The sequence below is a fragment of the Phytophthora cinnamomi genome, assembly GCF_018691715.1.
Source record: "Phytophthora cinnamomi strain GKB4 chromosome Unknown Contig27, whole genome shotgun sequence".
In the NCBI taxonomy this organism is placed as follows: Eukaryota; Oomycota; class Peronosporomycetes; order Peronosporales; family Peronosporaceae; genus Phytophthora; species Phytophthora cinnamomi.
In genome coordinates, this window is record NW_027150960.1 from 317,214 (window position 1) to 340,018 (window position 22,805).

Below are 22,805 nucleotides of genomic sequence, written 5' to 3' on the forward strand. Positions count from 1 at the left end.
ATCGTGCATCCAAACATCAACTTGCGCCCACAATCACCGTGTCTCTGTTTTGGCACAAGTTGAGGGACTGCCGGGCTGAAAACCTGAGCTGGGGGCAAAATTACGATGTTGATTCCATATCCCGGCTGTCCAACCAATTTGACGAGTCTCAGTTTTGGTTCAACTTCTGGGACTCTGAGTCTGGGAATCTGAGCTGGGGACAAAATTACGATGTTGACTCCATATCTCAGTTGTGGCACCCCAAAACCGAGACGAAATCAGACGCCGTACGCCACGCCCTCTTCCCAGACCCCAGACTGCACATCTCAGGGTCTGGTCCACAGGCAAACCTCAGACCGAACTCCAAACCACAAAGTCTCACTCTCAGGTCTCAGAGCTCCGGGCATTCCAAACTGTGAGGTCACCAATCTGAGAGCTGGGGTCTGAGACTTAAACAACCATGGGGCTTCAAATCACAGACCCAGAAGGCCAGGGCTCAGCTCTCCGCCCAGAGTCCGATTCAAGGCCTGGAACCTCAGATCTGTGGCCTCTAGAGCGATTCTCAGACCTCAGACCTCAGACCGAATTCAAATCTCAGACCTGGGGATCTGGGGTCGCTGCAATTCGACGCTCGCAGAGCTCAGTTTCCAGATGTAGCCAGCACAACTTGAAGTATGTACAAAAACCAGACTTGGGTCAAGAAATATCCACGTTTCAAGTGACATGTGGCCGGTACGTGATAGGGTTTGGGCTTCTGACTGATGGGTCCTGGCCTAGCATTGGCTCGGACCTCGTCACATGTAACAGTTCGAGATCTGGCCAAGTCCGCAGCCGATCTAGCACTTCCGTCTCAATACCGTCAGTTTGGGCGCATTGCAGTCGATCTCGCCGCGAATCTGCCGGGCTACCAAGGTGAAGTCACCGCATATCACCAATCGACACACTTCCATATCATCCAGGAGATTGAATCCCAGCAATAGACCGTGATATCCCGCCTCGTTGACAGCAAGTCCATCTGCATAGCCAGATCTGGTCTTCACCACAGTCCAGTCGGGCAATTTCCACAAAATCGCGGTATATGCACCCCCGCCTCTTTTGACACAGGCCGATTCGTCGAAGTTTATCATTAACAGTTCTTCGTCTGGACGCGCCGTCGGGATCAACGCCTGAATTTGTCGTCGCGGCTCCTTTCTCGGGGCGATCGCGAACAACGCGTTATCCACCTCCGATCGGGGTGTGATACTGGCGGCGATCGCCCCCAATATCTCATCTTCGCCCTTGGTACACTTCACGATCTCGAGTGTCCACGATGACAGGAGAGCAGTCCATTGACTCAATCGACCTTGAAGACCAGGTGATTTGAACAGCCACGCCAGCGTCGAGTGCCTCGTCAAAGCTCGGATTGGCCGCCCCACTAGAATATTATAATTCAGATCCAGGATACGTAATAGAGTGAGCTCTTCCATCTCAACTACGTTGTAGTTCAGTTCGTTTGGTTTCAGCGTCCGACTAGCAAACGTGACGGGATAGTGGATCTGATCGTGCTCCTGCATTAGAACGGCAGAGATCGCCTAGTCACTCGCGTATACAATCACCACCGGTATTCGATCGCGATCGAAATGACCCTAGATCGGTGTTCTGGAGATCTTCGTTTTCAAAGTCGAGAAAGCGCGGTGCACGCGATCCCATCGTCCGTCAACGGCGTCAACCTCGGGGCCAACCAACCCTCGATCGGGGTGATCTGAGCACGGATCGGTTACAGTCGCCGTCGTCCGATCCAACATCGAACGTAAATCGGGACGCTTCTGCAATGCCATGAAGTCCACTTCGCGCAGCTCATACCAGATCGCTGCGTAGATCGCATAGTCCTCCAGGAAACGGCAGTAGTAATTCAAACTTCCTAGGAATGACTGCATAGATTGGAGCGATGTCGGGAATGGCAGATCGGTCGAGGCGACTAGATCCTTAGGTTTGGCTTCCAATCCATCTTTCGACACACTATAGTCGAGATCATCCACTTTGCGCATTCCCCATGAGCTTTCCCCACGCTGATCGACAGACTCAACTTATCACACGCCACCTACAACTTATCCACCCGGTCGCACAGATCGTCCCACGATCCCGCCGTCACCAAGATGTCGTCCATGTACGATCTGCGACCTAACTCTGACGGTCAACCTGGATCTTCCGGTTCCCCGTATTCGATCCGTTCGGCAAAGTCCTCGGAACGCTCCGGTCGTGTGAGATCCTGGTGAATCCATACAACGCGTTATCCAATAACAGTTGATACGTCTGTGGCGCGTTCTTCAGTCCGAACGGCATGCGGTTCCACTCGCACAAACCCATCAGGGTGACAAAAGCCGAGATCGCACGAGCTCGGTCGGTCATTGTCACCACCCAGAATCCACTAGCCATCTCAAGGGAATAATACCAAAGCACCTTATCCAGATCTTCCAATAGATCGTTGATCATGGGTATCGGTTATACCATCAGTCTGGTTAAGCTATCCACAACCCGATAATCGATGCACAAACACCGTTCTTCTTGATAATAATGACGATCGGGGAGGCCCACGGAGATGTCGACGGTCGTATGATCTTGGCCGATCACTCTTCGCTCCTCATCATCAGACTCGTCATCACTCAGAATCACGTAGGCGCACCAGGCCTCGCGGCTTGAAGCGGTCTCGATCGCGACGCAAATTATCCGCGCGAAAGTCTCGCGGCTTGGATGGCGGAACCTCGCGGTCACTGTCTCGCCACTCCCCCTCATCGTGCTGACGCAGAATGAACTCCAGATCCTCAATGCTGTGAAAGCGCTGGGTCTTCAGACTGGATCGGAGTCACGCCTCAGTGAGATTCTTGATGAAGCGCTTGGTGTGCTGCTCCCTTGTCCTGGTTGACTTCTTGAACTTGACATTTGCCTTACCCGCGGCGACATTCAGTCGATAGAAGAAATCCAACGCAGATTCGGTCCGCTTCTGCGTGATGGTGTAATACCTCTCTGAATCGGACATTTTCGACTTGCAATACTTCGCCTTGAACGCCTTGGAGAACTTGGGCCAGTCTTCGCGCACATGCTTCGGCAGTTCAGAGCGCAGGTTGCGGGCAGCGGGCGACAGCTTCAGGAGCAACTCGTACACCTTCATCTTGTCCACCCAGCCGACCTGGACCGTCAGGGTCAGGAATCGCTCCCACCGGCTAGTCCGCTCCGGTAGCGGGGCCTTCTCGTCGAAGTCCTCCAGCGCGCTCGAGCTGACGTAGGTCCTGAAGTTCATCGTCGTTCTCCCATCCTTGGTCGTCACCGTCGTGGGGTGCGTAGGCACGTCCGCCAGCGAGTCATCCGAGTCGCTCGAGTCGTAGTCGTCGTAGTAGTCGTCGTCCGAGTTTGAGTCAGGGTCCGATTCAGGTGGACCACCGTCCCCAGGACTCCGCTGACAGAACGCGCGCTGACGCGCTCTCGATCCAGTGCTCCTGCTCTTGTCCGTCGTCGCACACTTGGCAGGCTTCTCCCGTGCATTCTTGGGCACTCCATCCGACTTGCCCTTCGTGGTGGCGGCCTGCGCAGCGCGCGCGCGGGCGTTGGCCGTGTCCTTCGCCTTGGCAGCATCCTGAAGCGTCGCTTGGAGCTGGGCCGCGAGAAACTCGTCGACGCTCTTCGACCCAGACCCGTCACGCACCAGGTCCTACTGGATGGGCGCACGTGCGCTTGCACCTGGGTGCAAAGTCGCACGCCCAGTCTCTGTCTAGACTTGCGTCACTGAATCAGGTCCGGTTGTTGCTGATACGCTTTGAGTTTGAGCTCGAGTTGCGCGTAAGTTGCGTAACTGACGCGCTTGGAACCGATGGATGTTCCGGGAAGATTCCCAGGCAAGGTTCCGCTCAGCTTCAAGCTGATGGACTTTCTCTTGAATAGAATCCAGTTGGGCATTCAGTCCCTGTTGGACGTTGTTGGCCCAGCGTGCTCTCTCGTCTTCGGCCTCGGCTTCCTGGCGCTTCCAGCGCTCTTCGAACTCGGGGCGGCGCGTGCGCGCCCATGACAGGCGGCCTCGGCGCGGGCGCCCTGGATGGCGGCTGCCAGCTGCTGCGCCTGCACACCTTGCGCCTGGGCCTGGTCGACCTGAACGGGGTGCTCCAGGCTTGGAGCACTGGGTCCCAATTCCGGTTGCCGGTCATCCTGGACGACGGCGGCGCGACCGGCAATCTCTTGGATCGCGTGGAAGGGCTCGGCAAGCCCACACCCAGCCTCGCGGGATCGACAGCGGACGCCTCCCACTTCAGCTCCAGCCGAGCCGGGGCCTCCTGCGTTTGACACATCGCATTCAGTGCGGCTCGGGAGGCCACCGACATCGCGTACGTCGCGGAGCGGCTGGAGTGTCCTGGCCAACTGGATCGGCTCGACTTCCTGGATCGACTTGACGCGCGCTTCGACTTCGACGGCCTCGGCGAGTGCCTTTGGTGTCGGGAACTTCAGCGGCGGTTGCGCTCGTCGTCGCTGGAGCTGGGCTCACTGGATGACGGGCTGAGCCGCTCGCGCCTGGACGTGTGTCGACTGGACCTTCGGTCACTCCGGTTGGTGGTGCGATCGGACTCCGACATAACCACATCTTCCTTATCCACCACTGCCGGTAACCGAGGGAAGGCCTCACGCATGATCCCCACGCTTCCGCCGGCCGCGCCAGACTGGATGAGTCCAGCCTGGGCGGTCATCACCATGGGTCCATACTCAATGGCGGGCATGTGACCGGCGGCGTCTTGTCCGAACCACAGCGACGAAGACGACGAGCTTCCTCTGGACGATCGCGCCGCTGACGCCGCACTGAAGGTCGACTCGTTGGATCCAGCCGATGCCCCGAACAAGCTCGAAGCAAGCTCCGTGGGTGTCCTGGACGGCGGATCCAGAATGACCAGCGCCCCTGCACCCGAAGCGCGTCCAGACTCGCTGGATGCGTGGTATGGCGGAAGCAATGACAGCGACGGCGCAGACTGGATGAAGGATGCGGACTGGATGGACAGCGAGCGAGGCGGTCCGCGCTGCCGGCGCTTGGGGCCAGGCTCTCCGTCAGACGACCCTCGCGGGCTTCGCGTCTTTCGGAGGTCGGCCACTCGTAAGCGCAGGACGAACTGGCGACCACATAATCCAGCCTCGTAATCCGACATCAATAGAACTCCATCGTTGTCTTCAGCGTGGTAATCTAGAATCGGTAGTCGACCAACTTGGCGTTGCGGTGTCGATTCAGTGTCTTGAGCACTTGATCCAGCTTGGTCTTGACCTTGGACATCCTCATCCAGAGCGACCTTGAACGCCACTCCGGATACCAGCTCGCGCCACTCGATCAGAGCGAAGGCGAGGAAGTGCTGGACGTCTTCGACCACGCAGCGCACCAAATTCGGCGCCACTCTCGATGACCTCGACTGGAACCACATCGAGATCAGGTTGCGAAACCTGAAACCGGCCATGAAGAGGAGAGACTGGATGAGTGCGCCGCACTCGCGCGGCAACAAGATGCTCGGCGGGATCACGACTCCCGTGACATCTTGGGCCAGGAACAGCTCGACTCGCACTGAATCCAGCTACGCGACCCAGGCAGCATCTTGGCTCACCAACGCAGTCCGGTCGGACAAGTACTTGGACGTCACCAACGCTGTGTTCCACCATCCAGTGAAGCCCGGCACCGGCTCAGGCCAGGCGTACTCCACCTTCAGCAGCTGCACAGCGTCTTCCTGGTGCTCCCAGTGTCGAACTTGGTCCGCCACGTACGCCATCGCTTCGGCCTCCTTTAGTTGAGCCTCGGTCGTACTGGATCGGGCTTCAGACTTGGGGACAGGTGCTTGGGCAGTCGTAGGCAGACTAGATGGCGCGGGCGCAGACTGGATCTCGACTTCGTCATCCAGTACGCCGTCTTCATCGACAGTCGACAGCCGGCCTTCGAGCTTGATCGTCGGAGCCTCATCCAGAGTCTCCACTTCTTCGTCTGGCTTAGGATAGTCCGAAACTCGATCCTCAGCCGGGGGGCTCAACCTCGGCGGCCCCTCCCTCAGACTCCTGGTCCGGTCCCGTCGCCGGGTCCGGTGAACATTCGGTGTCGGCCGGCGCAGACTCGATCGAATCTGCCTCCGGTACCTCATCTTGGACTGTATGGTGCGCATTCAGGATCGCAGACGCCGGGGCCGCTTGATCTTGAACGGCCGCCGACACCTTCTCTTCCAGAGCCGCCTTACGTTTCTCCGCGCCAGCCTTCCGAGCCTCCCGGACAACGTCGTCAGAGCCTTGTGTTCCTCCGGCGGCAACCCTTGTGCTCGACGTGACTGACGAGACGCCTCACCGCGTCCGCCTCCATGTCCTCCATGTCCTCCATCGCGTGCTTCCTTCCTTCCCGCCATATTCACAGTGTTAGTCAGGCAGTCAATAGCGATTCACCTCTTAAAACTCAATCAATAAACAAACAACTTCGGTGAAATCCCTGGCAACCAAATCCGGGCACGCGCAACAGCTGATGCGAGACAGATGAACGCCCGTATCGTCCAAGTGTATAGTGCGAGTGCCGTGGGAAAATGGCAATCCCCCGGAGTACCTTTGGTGTCTTGTCACCACGATCCAGTCACCAACACACTGAATGAGTTGGAACTGGAACGGGATCAGGACTACTGGATCGGGGATCCAGTATCGGCGCGTGTCCTTGTCTCAACCCCTGTCGGTACGTTTAACCTTGGGGACCGGATTTGCCACCTGAGGTTGTTAATAATATATAATTGAGTATACAAAAACGTAACTCGCTACGGAACTGTCCTGAATGGAGTATGATCAGGCGGAATGGTAGGAGTCACCGTCAGACCCGTAATTCAGAAAAACCAACCACACACAAATACAGAAATACAATGCCGGGCTAAACGTCACACAATATACATCCACCACTTATTCTGTGAGACCGTTGGGTGGGTGGGTGGGGGGGGTCTATACACCAGTCAACAATCGAGTCTTCACCCAGTACACTAGTCAGTACTGGATGCGCACTCAGCGTTCGCGCACCACCCTCACTAAGTAAGGGAAATATAAGACAATACAAAATACAGTCCTATCACACAGCAGTAAATCAATTCAGTCGCAGGGGTAACCACTAACAACCACTTGAGACAACAGTAGGGAAATATGAAATGGACGTCCTGAGTGGACGTGGCAACTTGGTTACGAAGCTAGAGCAGATCAACCCAGGGTGCGATACCCCAGTCCTTACGTCCTTGCCCGCCTCGGCTTGGAACAATCGAGGAGCCACTAACCCAACACTCGCAACGTCGGGGAGGCCTGAAACCGACCGTCGTCTTGGGCCCTCGGGCAATGTTCCGGGCAGCTTGTCCTCCACGCGGTGCTCGACGTCGTCCTCGGGTCCGCCGAGCTGCTCTCGGCGGGGGGACTTGTCTGGTTATCGGCAAATTGGTTTCTTGTTTGTCGTTACATTTGACTAGCTATCTTCTATCACTTCGTTGACTTCTAATATAGCTTTCAGTATGCTTGCCTTGACTTGACTATGCTTCGATCTGTTGACGTCGACCTTCTTCACGGCATCACTCATCACTTGATGACAGCGGTATCTGGGTACATCAACCCTTCGCGGTCGAACTGGCCTTCGACATCCGACGTGCGGCTAATACAGTCTCGACGGGTATGTCTTGGTCTCATTCAGGCTGGGGACAAATTCCATAGTAATATCGCGGGTAGCTTGTCCTGGATGGGTATTCACTTGACTCCATCAGGGTGGTCATCCGGGGATCAACTCGATTCAGTGTGACACTTGTTCATTCAGTCTGCCACGATCCGGGATGCCACCATCCTGTCCGATTAACCGTGATTCTTCATTAGTGTGGTGCTTGATGCACGGGGTCATGTTGTTGGGGGGTTCATTTGCTCTTGCTTCAGTGTCTTGAACGGAGCCAGCGCAGGCTGTAGCCGGGATACGTTCTCCGACTACACTTCTACGCCTTAGTCTTTTTCTGCGGTGAGGGTGTCGGCGGACGGACAGGATGTGTTACTCCTCGCTGAATATGAGCGCTCATCCAGGGACACATTTCCGATGCTGTGAGCCCATACTAACTGCAAGCACCGGTAGTACCAAATCTCCACAAAAGCAATCTCTCTCCACGTTTCACACAGCACGCCACGGGACTCCAATCCAGGGTGACCAATAATACTTCATCGCATCCATCCAGTTCGGCAGTCGGATGTGGCCATGGGAAAAATTCCCGAGTCGTATCGTGTCAGTAGGCTCCCCTGCAGGCCGTGGCGCGCCCAACCACTGAGGTGATCAACTTGTGTTAACTATCTACCTGCGCCGTGGTGTAATAAGAACGTCACACGGGTTGGAGATAACGACATGGTGGTCATTACAGGTGCCTACCGGGCAGTATCACGAAGCGGTGCTGGCGGCTTTACATCCGTGGGCACAGCCCGAAGTCGAGAGAGAATGGAGAACGGAAGAGAAAGAGAAGAGAAGAGATGAGAGATGAGAGATGCGACTAATGAGTTTGGTATTACGTTAACAGAGTGCGAGAGACGAAATGTGGTGGTCGGAGGACAACTGGCACGTGATGAACGCGCTCACCGGCGAGCAGCGTCAGCGGAGCGAGCGGCAACGGAAGCGGCAAAGCAGCAGTAGCTTCAGCACCAACCGACAATGGTAACGACCTTGGAGACGGAGGACGGCCCTACGGTGCCGCTGAGCACGGAGGAGATACGCCGGCATCTGGCTACACGCCGATGGCAGCAGGCGGTACGGGGCAAGGCGACCTTGGCACGAATCGAGGCGGTGATGCTCCGACATGACATGACGGCGGTAGCGGGCAGGAAGCCAGCGCGAACTTGGCCACGACGACAGAAGCGGACGCAGTTGACTTGATGGGAAACGGTGGCAGCTGCGGTGCCGGAACGGGGCGTACGCCACCACCGCCACCTCCTCCCCAACCGCACGAAGAAGCAATGGCAGCTCGTGGGCGTGGTCCGGGTCAGGGGACCGCTCCTCAGTGACCGATCATTGTCCGCGAGAAAGCCAAAGTGTTGAAGTTGAAGAAGTTCAAGGGCTTGGACGACACGATGCCGGTGACGATGTGGCTCAAGACGGTGCGCGCGGAGGTCATGCGCCAGGCAGTGTCGCTGGGAGCCGAGTGGCAGGAGCGCCAGCTCTACCACGAGGTCGCATCGAACCTCGAAGGCGAGGCGCAGCGCTAGTTCGCCACGGTGATGGAGTCCGTGCCGGAGAAAGAAGAGAACATCACACGTTGGCCGGGATGCTACGCGCCAAATATATGACGCAACGCACTGGTCCGGAAGTGGTCGACTTGCTCAACGCGAGACGACAGACGAGAGGCGAGCGGCTTGTCGAATACGCGCAGTCGTTGCGCGAGATCGGGGAGCGCGGCGATGTCGGAGAAGATTGGTTGGTGAACGCCTTCCTGAAGGGGATGAGCAGCCCCGAGGGCGCCACCCACGTGCGAGGGCACAGGCGTCAAACGTTGGACGAAGCAGTGAACTTGGCAGTGCCCCACATCGACGAGTATGGTGAGGGGTACGGCGTCGGGTTGGAGACGGCGATAGCGCGCTGGGACAAGCGCGAGACGTCGAGCGGCCGCGGGCCCGGGGTGGGCGCCGCGACAAGGACTGGCGGCCAAGAGCGGTCTGGGCTGACAGGTAACTTCGGAAGTGTGGTGACTGGCTACGGACCCACGTGGGGCACGGCGTCCATACCGCCTAGGTACGACATCGAAGGCCGGCAGGTGAGCCAGTGCAGAATGGTGGACGGCGATACCACCTGGTTTCCAGCTGGTACCGGTAAGGACGCGCAGCAGCCATGGAGACGGTTCAAAATTTCGAACAACCAGCAGTGACCAGTTCGCAGCGCGAGGGAAGCGGCCAGCGATTGGAGATCAGAACCCGAGGCGTCCTGCAATGACGCTGAAAGTTGAGGGCAGTTATGGCAGCGGAGCACCAGCCCCGAGTGGCGGAGTGTCGAACCCAGCGCTCGCGACACACGAAGATAGGCTGATCAACCAGCAGCGCTACATGCAACGACTAGAACTGCCAAGGCGCGAGTTCACTCCTCGGTGGCACGGAGTGCTACTACTGTGGACGACTCGGGTACTTTGCGCGGATCTGCGAGCAGAAGGAGGCGGACCTTCAAGCGAGTGGCACGAGCGCGGTGGCTGGCGCGATGGAGAACACCACAGAGGAGTCGGGGGGCGGCTTGCGAGCGTAAGGGCCCGGCCTTATTGCTCGCAGGCACTGGACCGGGTAAGACGGCGAGGCAGCGGCCTTGGTAACGGCAAGGACGCGCTGCCAGTGACGTCGGAGAACGAAGACGAGGGAGACGCGGGCGCGGACGACGAGGAGCAAGGCAAGCGGACTTTGAGTCTGGGGATGGCGCCGTGGACGACGAGTACGAGCGCATCCGCGGTGAAGACGATGGGGAAATGCGGTCTGGGGATGGCGTGGCACGCACCAAACCCAGAAGACGACAGGAGGAACGGCGGAGGTCTAGGGATGGCGCCGGACGACAGGTGCTGGTGGCCTCTCCGACAGCCACCGAGGTTAATGGCGTCAACGGGCCGACGCAGTAGCGTGTGAGATTCGTTGGTGTCGAGGCGGAGTCAGACAGCGACGCCACGGACCACGTCGACGTGCGCCAGCTGACGGGTCCGTCGAAGAACGACGAGCGTCGTGCGGTGAGCAGTGACGGCGACGGACGCCGAGACGACGCGTCTGGTGCCCGCCACGGTGACGGCGACCCGCAGCAACGAGCAGCCACCGAGCTTGCCAAAGGACGATCGCATGGTGAGTGGCGGTGACGAGTACGGACGATCGACGGTGGGCGCTGTCACGGCGGGCGATGGGAACGCGAAGTCGGCCCACTCCACTGGCCAGGAGCGTGTGGTGATCAACTTCGATGGCGTGTCGACGAAGGGCGGTGGCAAGATCAGCGGCCGGCCTAAGGAAGACGAACTACGGTACAAGGTACAGCCGCAGCTGGTGATGACACTGGCGGCGTTCGGGCAGTCGGTAAATTGTCCGGTGCAGGCAGCGCAGTGATGGAGACGGCAAACGGCACGGACGTCATGAAGGGCACACAGAACGCGGAACGCGGGGCGCGGTGACGCCGCCAGCATGCTGCACGAGGCGCTGACGGTGGAGCTGTACGTTTGTGACAAAGCGCGGGGTCGAGTACAGGTGGTGACATCTCAGCAGCAGGCTCACGACGAGGCCAAGAAGAATGAAGCGGAGCGGCAGCTGGACAAGGGGCAGAAGCGGCTTGCGCATACCAAGGAGCATCGAGAACGGCGCGCCGAGCGCGAACGGTTGGCGACCGAACTCGCGGAGAATGGCATGGCAACGACGGTGGTGTCCAGTCACGGGCAAGAAGGGGCAAGGCACCAGCATCGCGACCGTCGGATGGCGTGAGTGACACAGCGCTGGAGCGTTCCAGGGCGAGGCGACGATCTGAGAAGCGCCTGCGCAAGGCGAGAGCCAAAGAACAACGTGAGATGCAAGAAGCACTGGTAAAGCTAACGCAACCAGCGGTGGCTTACCGAGCTGTCGAGGAGGCGTATCGACGACACGGAGCCGACTCGGGGAGAATTTTGAGCCGCGAGGAGGTCGAAACAAGTGGCTTCACGCTTCCAAGTACTACAAGAGGGCGGAGTCGGAGACCAAAGCGACAAAAGAGCGATACACGGTAGTACGTGTACCACAGTGGCAGTGTAGTGGGTCTAACTTGACTCACTACTTTAGCTTACACGCTGCGCAACGTGTATGAGGACGCGTAAGTACTTAGTAATTACTTAGGTTAATTATATTTGAATACACAAATATAAGTTAAGTAAGAAAGGATTCCAAGTGACTTAGATTAGGTAAATGAGAACTGTATTGTTTGTAAATTGACCTTCCTTCTAAATCTGCTAAAACACTGTTTATCATCTATGAAAGGGGTTGACAGCGGCCGGCTGTCAGAGCCCCGCCATTATGCATGTCTCTGATTGGTAGAAAGATGCTGCTTTCTACCAATAGGATCTTTGGGTATGTGTGGACCACTCATTGTGGTGGCCCACTTCAATGTATCCATTGGTGTGTCTTACACCAATGTGAGGAAGTATCCAAAACTTTTAACAGATAACCTATCTGTTAAATTCACAAGTGGCTTGTAGCTACTTGTACGTGTAACCCCGTTACACCATCCCCCCTTAAGGTTAGACGCGCGGGGTCTCCGCACGTCAATCTTCGGAATTGACCATTCGTCAATTCTCCGCGTTTGGAGAAGAAATCCGCGCTCATTCAACGATGAGCGCGCCTCAGAAGAAGTCCGCAAAGTCGGTGGGGAGTCATCTCTCCATCGACGACTACTTCGAACGCCAGAAGGCGAAGTACGGTGACGTCGTCGACTTCGACGACGACGATGAAGACATGGAGGGCGAGGAGGACTCGCCCTCAAAGCGTAAAGACTCAGTGTCGAGCGAATCGCTCGACCCTCACGCCAAGAACGTTCGCCCGCGTGAAGGGGACGAATCGGACGCTTCGAGTTCGAAGCGTTCGCGTACTGAGAGCGATACCCCACTCGCTCCCGCTGGGGCTCTCAGTACTCCGCGCGCTGCTGCTACAGCGCGTGATGTCAAAGCTCAAGGCTCTCCGCGCGCTGCGCCTGCAGCGCGCGATCCGTGGATGCCGTCCGCGTCCGAGATCTCGGACCGGTATGGGAATTCGGTACCTCCGAATGAGGTACCGCTGTACGTATGCAGCGCCATCAAAGATGACGCTGTAGCTGCCGAGCAGCACTTTGATGCGGAAACGCATCAAAGGCGCGATTACTACATCGGACTCTTTCATGAGCTCCGATGGTTCCAAAGCAAGAAGACATCTTCTCGCAGGAAAGTGCCCGAATGGCAGGCACTTTGTCAAAGTTGGAACGCCGTTGTTGAAAACTTCAACAAGAGGCCGAGTGCTTACCGAGATCGGATTAAGCAAGCGCGTGATCGCTTCGAGACGTACACGAAGCGTGGAAAGTTGGAGCAACTCCACGTTGCTGCGGAGGAGGCAAATGTGCCGTGCGCTGTGCCCGAGGGCTTTCAGTGCACGAAGTGCTTTCCAGGCGCGGTCTGCTTGAGCGACCGCGACCTGAACGGGTACACGTCGTTCCGTGTGCCCGAGAGTCTCAAAGAGCTCCGTGCTAAGTTCTTAGCACGTGAGGGTTCGGGCGCTAGCGATGATCGCAGCGCTCGTATTACTTCCTCTGCACCAGCGCGTACTGCTCCTCGTACGCCCTCACCATTTCCGGAACGTCCTCCAGCAAGACGTTCCGCGGCTCCAATGTATCTTGATGGGGAGGAAATCCTCCCCAACGAATACGAAAACGAGCCCCTTGAGGGTTCGTTTTCGGGATACTATGGTCAACAATCCGCTCAACAATCCAGCGGTTTGAGCCGCGGGCGTCACGGATCGGCGGTGGCCGGGGTGGGAACACGCCCCGGGTATGATCAGCCTCGGGCTGATCAGTATGCGCCTCTCCACGACCGGGTGACCGCCGTGGAGCGTCTGTAGGCGCTGAGTTCGCCGCCCTGAAACAGGAGCTGGCGAACCAGAAGGCCCAAGTCGTGGCGGTCTCGCAGACCGCCTCGAACATCCAGGTCGAGCTGGGTACCCAAATGAAGGGGTTGTACCAGCGCGTCTGCGCGCTGGGGGAGAGGCTGTTCGTCGCCGAGGCTAAGGCCTCCGCTTCTGCCTCGGCTCCTGCCGAGGCTTTGGGTCAGCCGAGCTAGATGGCTCGTGCTGCCGGTATGGCTTCAGCCGTCCGACGTAAAAGGTCGGATGGAGGCGCATGCTAGACGGTATGTCTAGCGTGTATGCGTTGCCGTGCCGTGCCAACACAGTGAACGGCCCGATGAAGCGCGGAGCAAGCTTGCTTGCTCCGAAATCCGAAACTGCATGTCTGGGCAGGTTTTGTGTAGCTAACAAAACTAATGAACCAACTTTAAATTCATTTGTGTTGCCTCTGCCCGCATTGTCTGCGTTGAGCTTCTGTTGATCAACAGAAGCTGCTATTGTGTCTTGGACAAACCGAATTACGGCTTGTCTTTTGGTGATGAAACTGATTGCATCCGAGCTGAAGTCATTCAGCTCGCTCTCCGCTGGAGGCCCGGCCTCTGCGTGGTTCTTTGCGGTGTCTGCGCCGTGCGCAGACCCGTGGTCGTTGGCCTTGTTGTTGGGGGAGTCTGCGCCCTGCGCAGATTCATGTGGTTTGTCTGTTGTTGCAGCTGACACTGCGCAAGTGTCAGCGGTTTTCTGCGGCTGCTGTATTGCAGTCGTAGGTCCTCCCCCACTTAAAGTGGGAGCCATCACTCCGAGTAAACTCGGTAGACGTGGATGCCGCATAGCATTCACGTAGAACGGTGTATGCCCGGTCGAGGCATGCATTGAGTTATTGATGGCAAACTCTGCCATCGATAAGCACTCGCTCTAGTATTGGAACGAGTGAGCGTAGCTCTTCAACATATCGACGAGCACGCGATTCACGCGCTCGGTTTGGCTGTCCATCTGCGGATGATCCGCAGTCGACATTGAAAGCTGGCTCCCAAGAAGTGTAAACACTTCTTGCCACAGGTGCGCTGTGAAGCGCGGGTCTCTGTCCGACACGATGTCGGACGGCATGCCATGGTGTTTGAACAGCATGTCAACGAGCAGACGGGCCGTATGCTTCGCGGTCACCTCTGCTGGCACCGCAGCAAGATGTACCATCTTGCTGAAGCGGTCGACGAAGACCACAACACCGGTATTCCCTCCGCCATCCGGGGGAAGACCAAAGATGAAGTCCAAAGATATGGACTTCCAACACTCCGACGGAGTCGGTAGTGATTGTAACGGAGCCGGCGCGAACGGCGCAGGCTTTACGCGTTGGCATACCTCGCAAGCACGGATGTGCTTGCGCACCCACTTGTACTGGTGGTGCCAGTAGAAGTCGCGCGTGAGAAGGACGTATGTCTTCTCACGTCCGGTATGTCCCGCAGTCGGGGTATCATGATATTCGTACATGATCCTGAGTCGCAGGTCATGGTCATTCGGCACGACAACGCGGTCCGCGTTGTCGTCGACTGCATTGTAAAGGAGCAGTCCATCGTGCACCCGATATCGGTGTGCACGCGCACGAAGGTGCTTGGGCAGCTTCTGACGGGACTTGTCAGAAGGCGCTGTGCCATAGGCCAGCAAGAGCTTCGCGTCCGCGTCGTGCGCGAACGCGGCCTTCACATCATCCAACAGAGATGATGTGGGATTGCTCGATCGCGTGACGTCAATGGTTTTGACGTTAGCAGCTTCTGCATAGTCCGGCCGACGTAATAACGCGTCGGCCACCACGTTCAATCTTCCGGGTTTGTATTCGACCCGGAAGTTATACTCCGAAAAGAATGAGAGCCATCTCGCCATTCTTTGTGATATGTGAGGTGACTTCACTGCAGTGTGCAGTGATGCATGGTCGGTGTAGACCACACACGATCTACTTCCAAGCAAATACACTTGGAACTTTGCCAGTGCGTATTTCATGGCAAGGAGTTCCTTGTCATGTACCGGATAGTTGCGCTCAGCTGATTTCAGCTGACGCGACTGGTAATAGACGACACGATCACGGCCCTCGTGATCGTGCTGCATCAATGCACATTCGATCGCGAAGTCGGATGCGTCACATACGACGTGGAATGGACGATCTTGGTCAGCCACTGCCAAGATCGGCTCCTCAGTCAAGCCCCGCTTGACTGCATCGAATGAATTTTGGCAATCGGGTGTCCAATTCCACACAGCTTCTTTCTTAAGAAGCTGTGACAGCGGGCGGATCTTGCCCGCGTAATCCTCCACGTACTTGCACAAGTACGTGGCCAAGCCAAGGAACTGCCTCAGTTCCTTGACACTTGAAGGCGTTGGCCATTCATTTATCACTCTGACCTTTTCCGGGTCAGGGCGAACACCATTCTTTCCGACGAGACACCCGAGGACGGGTATCTCGCTCGCCCCGAAGATACACTTCTTCAGGTTCGCGTAGAGCTTATGCTTTCGCATAAGCTCAAGTAGCTTCCGGAGATGCACCCTGTGCATCTCTACGTCGGTCTTCCCGTCCACAGCCCGGCTGTGGACGAATACATCATCGAAGTAGCTCGGTGCGAAGTCGCGCACCGAGCGCAACAAGTGCGTCACGCACCTGTTGAAAGTCGCAGGGGCATTCTTAAGCCCCTGTGGCATTACTAGCCATTCCCAGAGCATGCCGCTTGGCGTGCTCACTGCCGTGAGAGGGATATCGCTCTCACGCATTAGGATTTGATAGAATCCATCTCGCAAGTCGAGAGCACTGTAAACGGTGCTCCCGGCCATCGAATCGACGATGACGTCTTTTCGCGGTATCGGCGTCTGCGCCGGTACCGTCGCACCGTTCAGCTTGTTGTAGGCATGAACGATGCGCCATCCGCCCTGTGGCTTCTTGACACAGAACGTCGGAGCACTGTGCGGGGACTTTGATTCCCGCACTTGTCCTGCTTTGCGACGACTTTCAAAGAAGTTGTCGATCGCCTCCACTTGTTCTCGCGGCAGTGGCCACTGCCGCGTGACACAGTACTTCGTGCCCGGCACGAGATCAATCTCGTGCTGAATGCCCTTATCCTACGGAAGCTCCGCAGGAATGTCTTCCGGGAGTACGTCTTTGTACTCCCTCAACAATTCGTAATAGGGACTCGACTTCAGCGAGTCTCAATCTTGTTCCTCGAAGCGCTCTCGCTTCGTCTTCGCACTGAGAGTGTCTTCACTCTCAGCGGTACTTCCCATGAAGAGCTGCCTCAGCTCTTCGCTCTCGCTCGCCGTTCTTTCGCTGTTCGAAAGAACGCCGACCTGCTCGATGCGTCCATCGTGCAAGTCGCGCGTGAAGAGCTTCCAGCTCATGGCTGGAAGCGAAGTCAACTCCGACGCCGTCGTCGGAGGATTAGCGAGTTCCATGTCACGATACTGGAAACCAGTATCGGTGCGCGTCAAGACGCTTAGCGTCTCAACATCCGGCGTCACCGCCTCAGTCTGCCCAGCAGACTGCTCTTGATGCGTCTCGGTCCCGAACCGAGACTTGCGCAGCGTTCTCCGCATGCGCCGTCTTCTTGTTGTGCGGAGCCCGGCTCCGCACAGCTGTTCTTCTGGTCCAGGCCCGGCCGTGGACAGTTGTTCGCCGGCGGACCCTGTCCGCGGGCGCGCGGTATCAAGCCCGGCTTGACCGCATTTTCCTTCGTGCAGCCCGGCTGCACGGTAATGTGTCTCTTCGCCGGCAGACCCTGTCTGCGGGCGCGCGATATCAAGCCCGGCTTGATCGCATGGCGCTTCGTCGTGCAGCCCGGCTGCACGACAGCATGCAAATTGCGTCAGTGCGGTACGTTTGCAACCGTCCGCACTGTTTGCAGCGTCAACTCCTGGAATTGACACGCCTTCGTCACCTCGACGCCATTCATTGGCGGAGCCCCTCATGACCGAGGGTGCGTCGGCTCCCGGAGCCGACGCGTCGTTGTCGACCTGACCGCTTCGGGTCAGGGACTGTCCCTTACACGCTTGAACGTGGGTGTTGGTTCCCGGAACCAGCACATCATTTTCTCCCGGCGTCGGCAGCATTGCCGACGTGGGTCTCACTTGTGCGCGCCCTCGGGCACTTCTTGGGCACTCCGGGACAGCAGCATTAAGCGCTGTCTCGACTGGTGAGCCGCGTGCACCTGCTGGTGCGTGCGCTGCGGTAACAGGGCCATCGCTCTCTGTTCCGCTGTCGCGGCCGAAGCGCACCAGCGTGCGCTTCCGCCAGTCTATCACCGGATCATGCCGTGCAAGCCACGGCATGCCCATTACCACGTCGAACTTATCGTCCAGGTCCAGGACGATAAAGTGTTCGACAAACACTCGTTGTTTGTACGAGAAGCGCACGTTCACGACACGCTTCTCGGTCTTTACGATGGCACCTGTTGCCAGTCGTACCTCCAGAAGACTTCGAGGTGTATCTACCTCTTCGAAGTCAAGTCTCGGTTGGCTTCGTAGTCGAGCAAAGTTGTTCGACGCGCCTGAATCTACCAAAGCTCGAAGAGAGTCACTCGCTCTCTTCGAGTAAACCTTCAAGATGACTAGGTTCGGCCTGTCATCTTGTTTCTTGCAGTGAGGGCTGGTCTCACTGGGGGCTGTAGTCCTCAGTGTCGCGTGTCCGATGTCGGCACGCGCGACTGCATTACCAGTAGGGCCCGCCCCGCGCCTACTGGATGTTCGCGTTTTTTGTTGGTCCGCGGCGATGCCTAGCATCGCCACGACGGCCACCTCCAGGGGGCATGGGAGCTGTGCACTCCCGTGCAAAGTGACCGATCCTTCCGCAACGGAAGCATCGCACGTTACCTCCCTGCTGCTGGCAACCAGCAGTTGTTGCATTCGAGAGGTCCATTGGCTCCGGACCTCCCGTCCTCGCTACCGGCGCGGTTGCGGCCTCGGTACGTTTACATGGAGTTTAGCCTGCCGCAGGCTAAACTCTTCTTGCATGGCAAGAGTTATTGCAGCTTCGAGAGTACTCGGGTACTCTCGGAAGAGATAGGTCTTCACAGGCCCATCTCTAAGCCCCTTCATGAACGTGACGACCTTGGTCGCCTCGCCAATCGGGTTAGTCACGATATTTGATACCAAATATCGTGCGCGCTGCGCGTAAGCATGGACGTCATGCTTACCCTGCTGAAGGTCGAGGAACTCCGCCCTCGACCGGAACTCGTTTTGCGGGGGCTCAAACGCTTGTTTGAGCTCCTCTTTGAACACTTCGTACGTGCTGAAGCACGTAGGATCGGAGAGTCGGCGTCCATACGCCCAACTCCTTGCGCGTCCGCCAAGGCAGGACATGGCGAACGCGACCTTCGACAGCGGGTCGACGATGCGTCGAGCCGCTATGGCTGTGTCGAGTTCGACAAGCCACCGGAGGAGAGGCTCGCCCTCTCTTCCCACGTAATTGCTTACGCTCAACTTTAATGGTTGAGCACGCGGTGTCGTCCCTGACGACGCCGTCACTGAGGAAGCAGCATCACGCTGCTCCTTCATGATGAACCCCAGACCAACACCATGTTGCTCTGTCGGCGATAGCGTACGCAGCATTGTAGCTATCGCCGCTTCTCCAATGACTGTTGACAGTCGTTGGAGGGCCTCCCACTCTGGGTCAGACAGGTGGGGGCAGTCAGCGCGTGCAACATGCGTTGCAGGCGTGTTGGAGCTCTCCATGGGCACCTCCGTGCTCATGTGGTTCTCGGCTCCGCGTTCGTACGCCGCGTACGAACGTCAAGCAGTCGGTCGTTGGACGGACTACAAAGTGCTACCAGGTGTAGTGGGTCTAACTTGACTCACTACTTTAGCTTACACGTTGCGCAACGTGTAGGAGGAAGCGTAAGTACTTAGTAATTACTTAGGTTAATTATATTTGAATACACAAACATAATTGAAATCAGATAAGATTCCAACTAGCTAGTTTAAGGTAAAATGAGAACTGTATTGTTTGTAAATTGACCTTCCTCCTAAATCTGCTAAAAACTGTTTATCATCTATGAAAGGGGTTGACAGCGGCCGGCTGTCAGAGCCCCGCTATTATGCATGTCTCTGATTGGTAGAGAGATGCTGCTTTTTACCAATAGGATCTTTGGGTATGTGTGGACCACTCATTGTGGTGGCCCACTTCAATGTATCCATTGGTGTGTCTTACACCAATGTGAGGAAGTATCCAAAACTTTTACCAGATAACCTATCTGTTAAATTCACAAGTGGCTTGCAGCCACTTGTGCGTGTAACCCCGTTACAGGCAGTGTGTAAGCGTGTTCCCGCGTGGAGAAGATGGACCAGCAGTACCGGCCGATGCGCGTTGGCCAACTGCGTGCAGTACAGGCACCGACGGTGAGCCGTTACTGACGGCGGTGGTAAAAGTCCAGGGCGAGCAACGGCGGTTCAAGCTCGACACGGGCGCTCAATACAGTGTGGCCGGTGACGAACGGCGGCAGTACGCCGAGAAGCAGCACGCGCTACCTCCGGTAGACTACGTAGAGGGGTTCACGGGCGCAGTATCCCGCGTGCTGGGCGTACGGAGGTTCAAGTTTCGTACGCAGTACGAACAGACCATGGAGGCCGACGCGCTGATCGTCGAGGGTGCGACGGAGGAATTCCTTTTACGCGAGGACTGGATGCTCAGGAAGGGAGTCAAGATCGACTTTATCTCGTGTGTACGAGGACGAGACGAAGAAGATCGTGCCGTTCCGGTGCTCAAGCGGCAGCAGGCACCCAGGGCGAGCAGCAAGAGTACGACTAGTGCGGACAGCGCGACTGCAGACGTGGACTTGTCATAATGTGGAGTTAGGAGTGACAGCGCCCGAAGGCACTGTGGGGTTGTTCGTACCCGCCCGACGCGTAGCGCTACACCTGTTCCTAGCTCCTACCTTGTCGACAGTGCGCGGAGGCAAGGTAGTTGTGTCACTGACGAACATCGAAGGCAGATCTGTGAGGCTGCCGAGGAGAGAGGCGCTGGGTACGTGGACGCCGACAGCAAACGACGTCGAGACGACGGGAGAGTTCGGGCAGGACCGTGTGCGGCGATGGCTGGAAGACTTGTGTCATAACAAGACGCCGTTGAGCAACGAAGACGATTTGGTGCTATGAGAAATGGACAATCATAACAAAGAACTTATATTACAACTCTTACGCAACTACGCTGAACTACTAGAGCTGAGAAGTGGATGCCCACCGATGACGAAGCTGGGCGTAACGCCCGAGATTCACACTGGAAGTGAGGCGCCGGTCATAATGATACCGCGGCGGCACTCACACGCAAAACAGAGCATTCTAGATGAACATGTGGGGAAGATGCTGAAGGACGGCGTGATCGAAGAAGGTAACGGTGCGTGGGGATTTCATGTTGTGCTAGTGAAAAAGAAGGATGGCACGGTGAGGTTCTGTATCGACTACAGACTCCTCAACGCGATCACTAAGCGTGATGTCTACCCCTTACCACGCATCGATGACACTTTGGACCACATGCATGGAGCCAGGCGCTTCACCAGCTTGGGCTTACATGCTGGGTATTGGCAGGTTCCAGTAGCCGAGAAGGACCGAGGCAAGACCGGATTCATCACCAGGAGAGGGCTCTTCAGATTTGTGAGAATGCCCTTCGGCTTGGCTAATGCGCCAGGCACAATTCAACGAATAATGGACGCAGTGTTACGGGGGCTAACATGGCAAAGCTGTTTAGTCTATTTAGACGATGTTATTGTCTTTTCTTAGGGCGATGCTGTGTAGCACATCGTGCATCTGGCGGTACTGCTCGAACGGCGGGGAAAGTCAGGGATGTCGTTGAAAGCCAGCAAGTGCGCTTTCGCGGCGACGAGGATTGAACTATTTGGGCCACGAACTGGATGCTGAAGGCGTCCGACCGATGACGAGTTTGGTGGACAGCTTCGTGCGGTTCCCAACCCTGACAGATGCTGCAGCAGTGAAAAGATTGTACACATAGCGGGATATTATCGGCGTTTCGTGCCGGATTTCGCGGGCAAAGCAGCTCCTATGACCCTACTACTACGGAAGGGAGTTGTGTGGCGGTGGGCGGAACCACAGCAAGCCGCCTTTGAGAGGCTGAAGTTGGAGTTGACGCAGAGGCCGTTGTTGGCCTACCCAGACGTTTTGAAGCCGTTCAAACTAGTTACGGATGCGTCGAAGGTGGGGCTCGGGGTCACTGACCCAAGGTCAAGGGCAGGGCGGGCAGCCGATAGCCTACGCGTCTAAGATCAATTCCGAGACGATGGCGTCATACACCATTACCGAGTTAGAATGTGCGGTGGTCGTATGGGCGGTAAAGCTGTTTAGACCGTATCTGTATGGTCGTAGATTTGAGCTCGTGACGGATCACGCGGCGCTCAAATGGTTGATGACGTCGAAAGAAAGGACAGGGCAGCTACACTACTGGGCGCTACAATTACAAGAATATGACTTTGAGATTATCTACAGACCGGTCACTTTCGCAGGGACCCGGTAGACGCTGTAGTGGGTGTAGCAGTGCAGCAAGTAAGTGGACAGGGTGGAACAGGCAGCGAGGAGCGGCTACCCGATCAAGCCGTCCTTAGGGAGCAAGCAAGGGATCGCACGGTGAAGAACTTCCGGCTTAAGGGCAAGTGTCACGACAGAGCCATCGTGGTGGAGGACGAGATTGTCTGCGTCGTGTAGGGCGACAGAAGCAAGAGGGTTGTGCTACCCACCGCCTTGTGGGCCGCGGCTCTGAAGGAAGGGCATGACTCGATCTATTCGTGCCATTTACGCACGCCTCAGACATATGAGCGCGTTGCGCGGAACTATTGGTGGCTAGCTTTGCAGGCCTACGTACGCAGATGGGTGCAGTCGTGCAGAGACTGCGGGTCGAGGAAGACGAAGCCGAGGGAGGTCATCCCGCCTCTTAGGAGTCAGGGCGTGGGCAGCGCGGGCGACCCCTAGGCGCTTGATGTCTCAGGAGCTTTGCCTGTCACAGCCGACGGCAACAGGTATGTAGTGGCGGCTATTGACTACCCTACGAGATACGCTGTGGTGGCAGCAATGCCGCACCACACAGCGCAGGACGTCGCGAAGTTCATCGCGAATAAGTTAGTGTTCGTGTTGGGCCCCATGCGCGAGGTCGTCATGGACGGAAGACCGGAACTGAACTTGAAGGTATTGTACGAGTTAGTGAAGGCTCTGCAGGTGAAGCAGATTACGCATGTGCCATACAGACCTGCCTTGTTGGGGCTGGTGGAACGCTTCCATCGGTC

At 56.9% G+C, this 22,805-nt stretch overlaps 4 protein-coding genes across 4 annotated transcripts; all 4 read left to right on the forward strand.

Annotated features, from left to right (window-relative positions):
* Positions 1–4,014: 4,014 nt before the first annotated feature.
* Positions 4,015–4,290, forward strand: IUM83_03912 (uncharacterized protein; the record flags this gene model as incomplete). The annotated part of the gene is made up of 1 exon (XM_067927945.1): positions 4,015–4,290. One exon carries the CDS (start codon positions 4,015–4,017, stop codon positions 4,288–4,290), a length of 276 nt encoding a protein of 91 aa, XP_067793797.1.
* A 4,357-nt stretch (positions 4,291–8,647) lies between these two features.
* IUM83_03913 (Retrovirus Polyprotein) lies at positions 8,648–9,198 on the forward strand (the record flags this gene model as incomplete). Its single annotated transcript, XM_067927946.1, has 3 exons — positions 8,648–8,743; positions 8,818–8,905; positions 9,020–9,198. The coding sequence occupies 3 exons, from the start codon at positions 8,648–8,650 to the stop codon at positions 9,196–9,198; spliced, it is 363 nt and encodes a 120-aa protein (XP_067793710.1).
* Positions 9,199–9,257: 59 nt separating this feature from the next.
* Positions 9,258–11,052, forward strand: IUM83_03914 (Retrovirus Polyprotein; the record flags this gene model as incomplete). The annotated part of the gene is made up of 3 exons (XM_067927947.1): positions 9,258–9,743; positions 10,246–10,402; positions 10,697–11,052. The coding sequence occupies 3 exons, from the start codon at positions 9,258–9,260 to the stop codon at positions 11,050–11,052; spliced, it is 999 nt and encodes a 332-aa protein (XP_067793783.1).
* Positions 11,053–11,127: 75 nt separating this feature from the next.
* On the forward strand, positions 11,128–20,363 carry IUM83_03915 (RNA-dependent DNA polymerase; the record flags this gene model as incomplete). The annotated part of the gene is made up of 2 exons (XM_067927948.1): positions 11,128–11,318; positions 19,904–20,363. The coding sequence occupies 2 exons, from the start codon at positions 11,128–11,130 to the stop codon at positions 20,361–20,363; spliced, it is 651 nt and encodes a 216-aa protein (XP_067793707.1).
* Between the last annotated feature and the right edge of the window lie 2,442 nt (positions 20,364–22,805).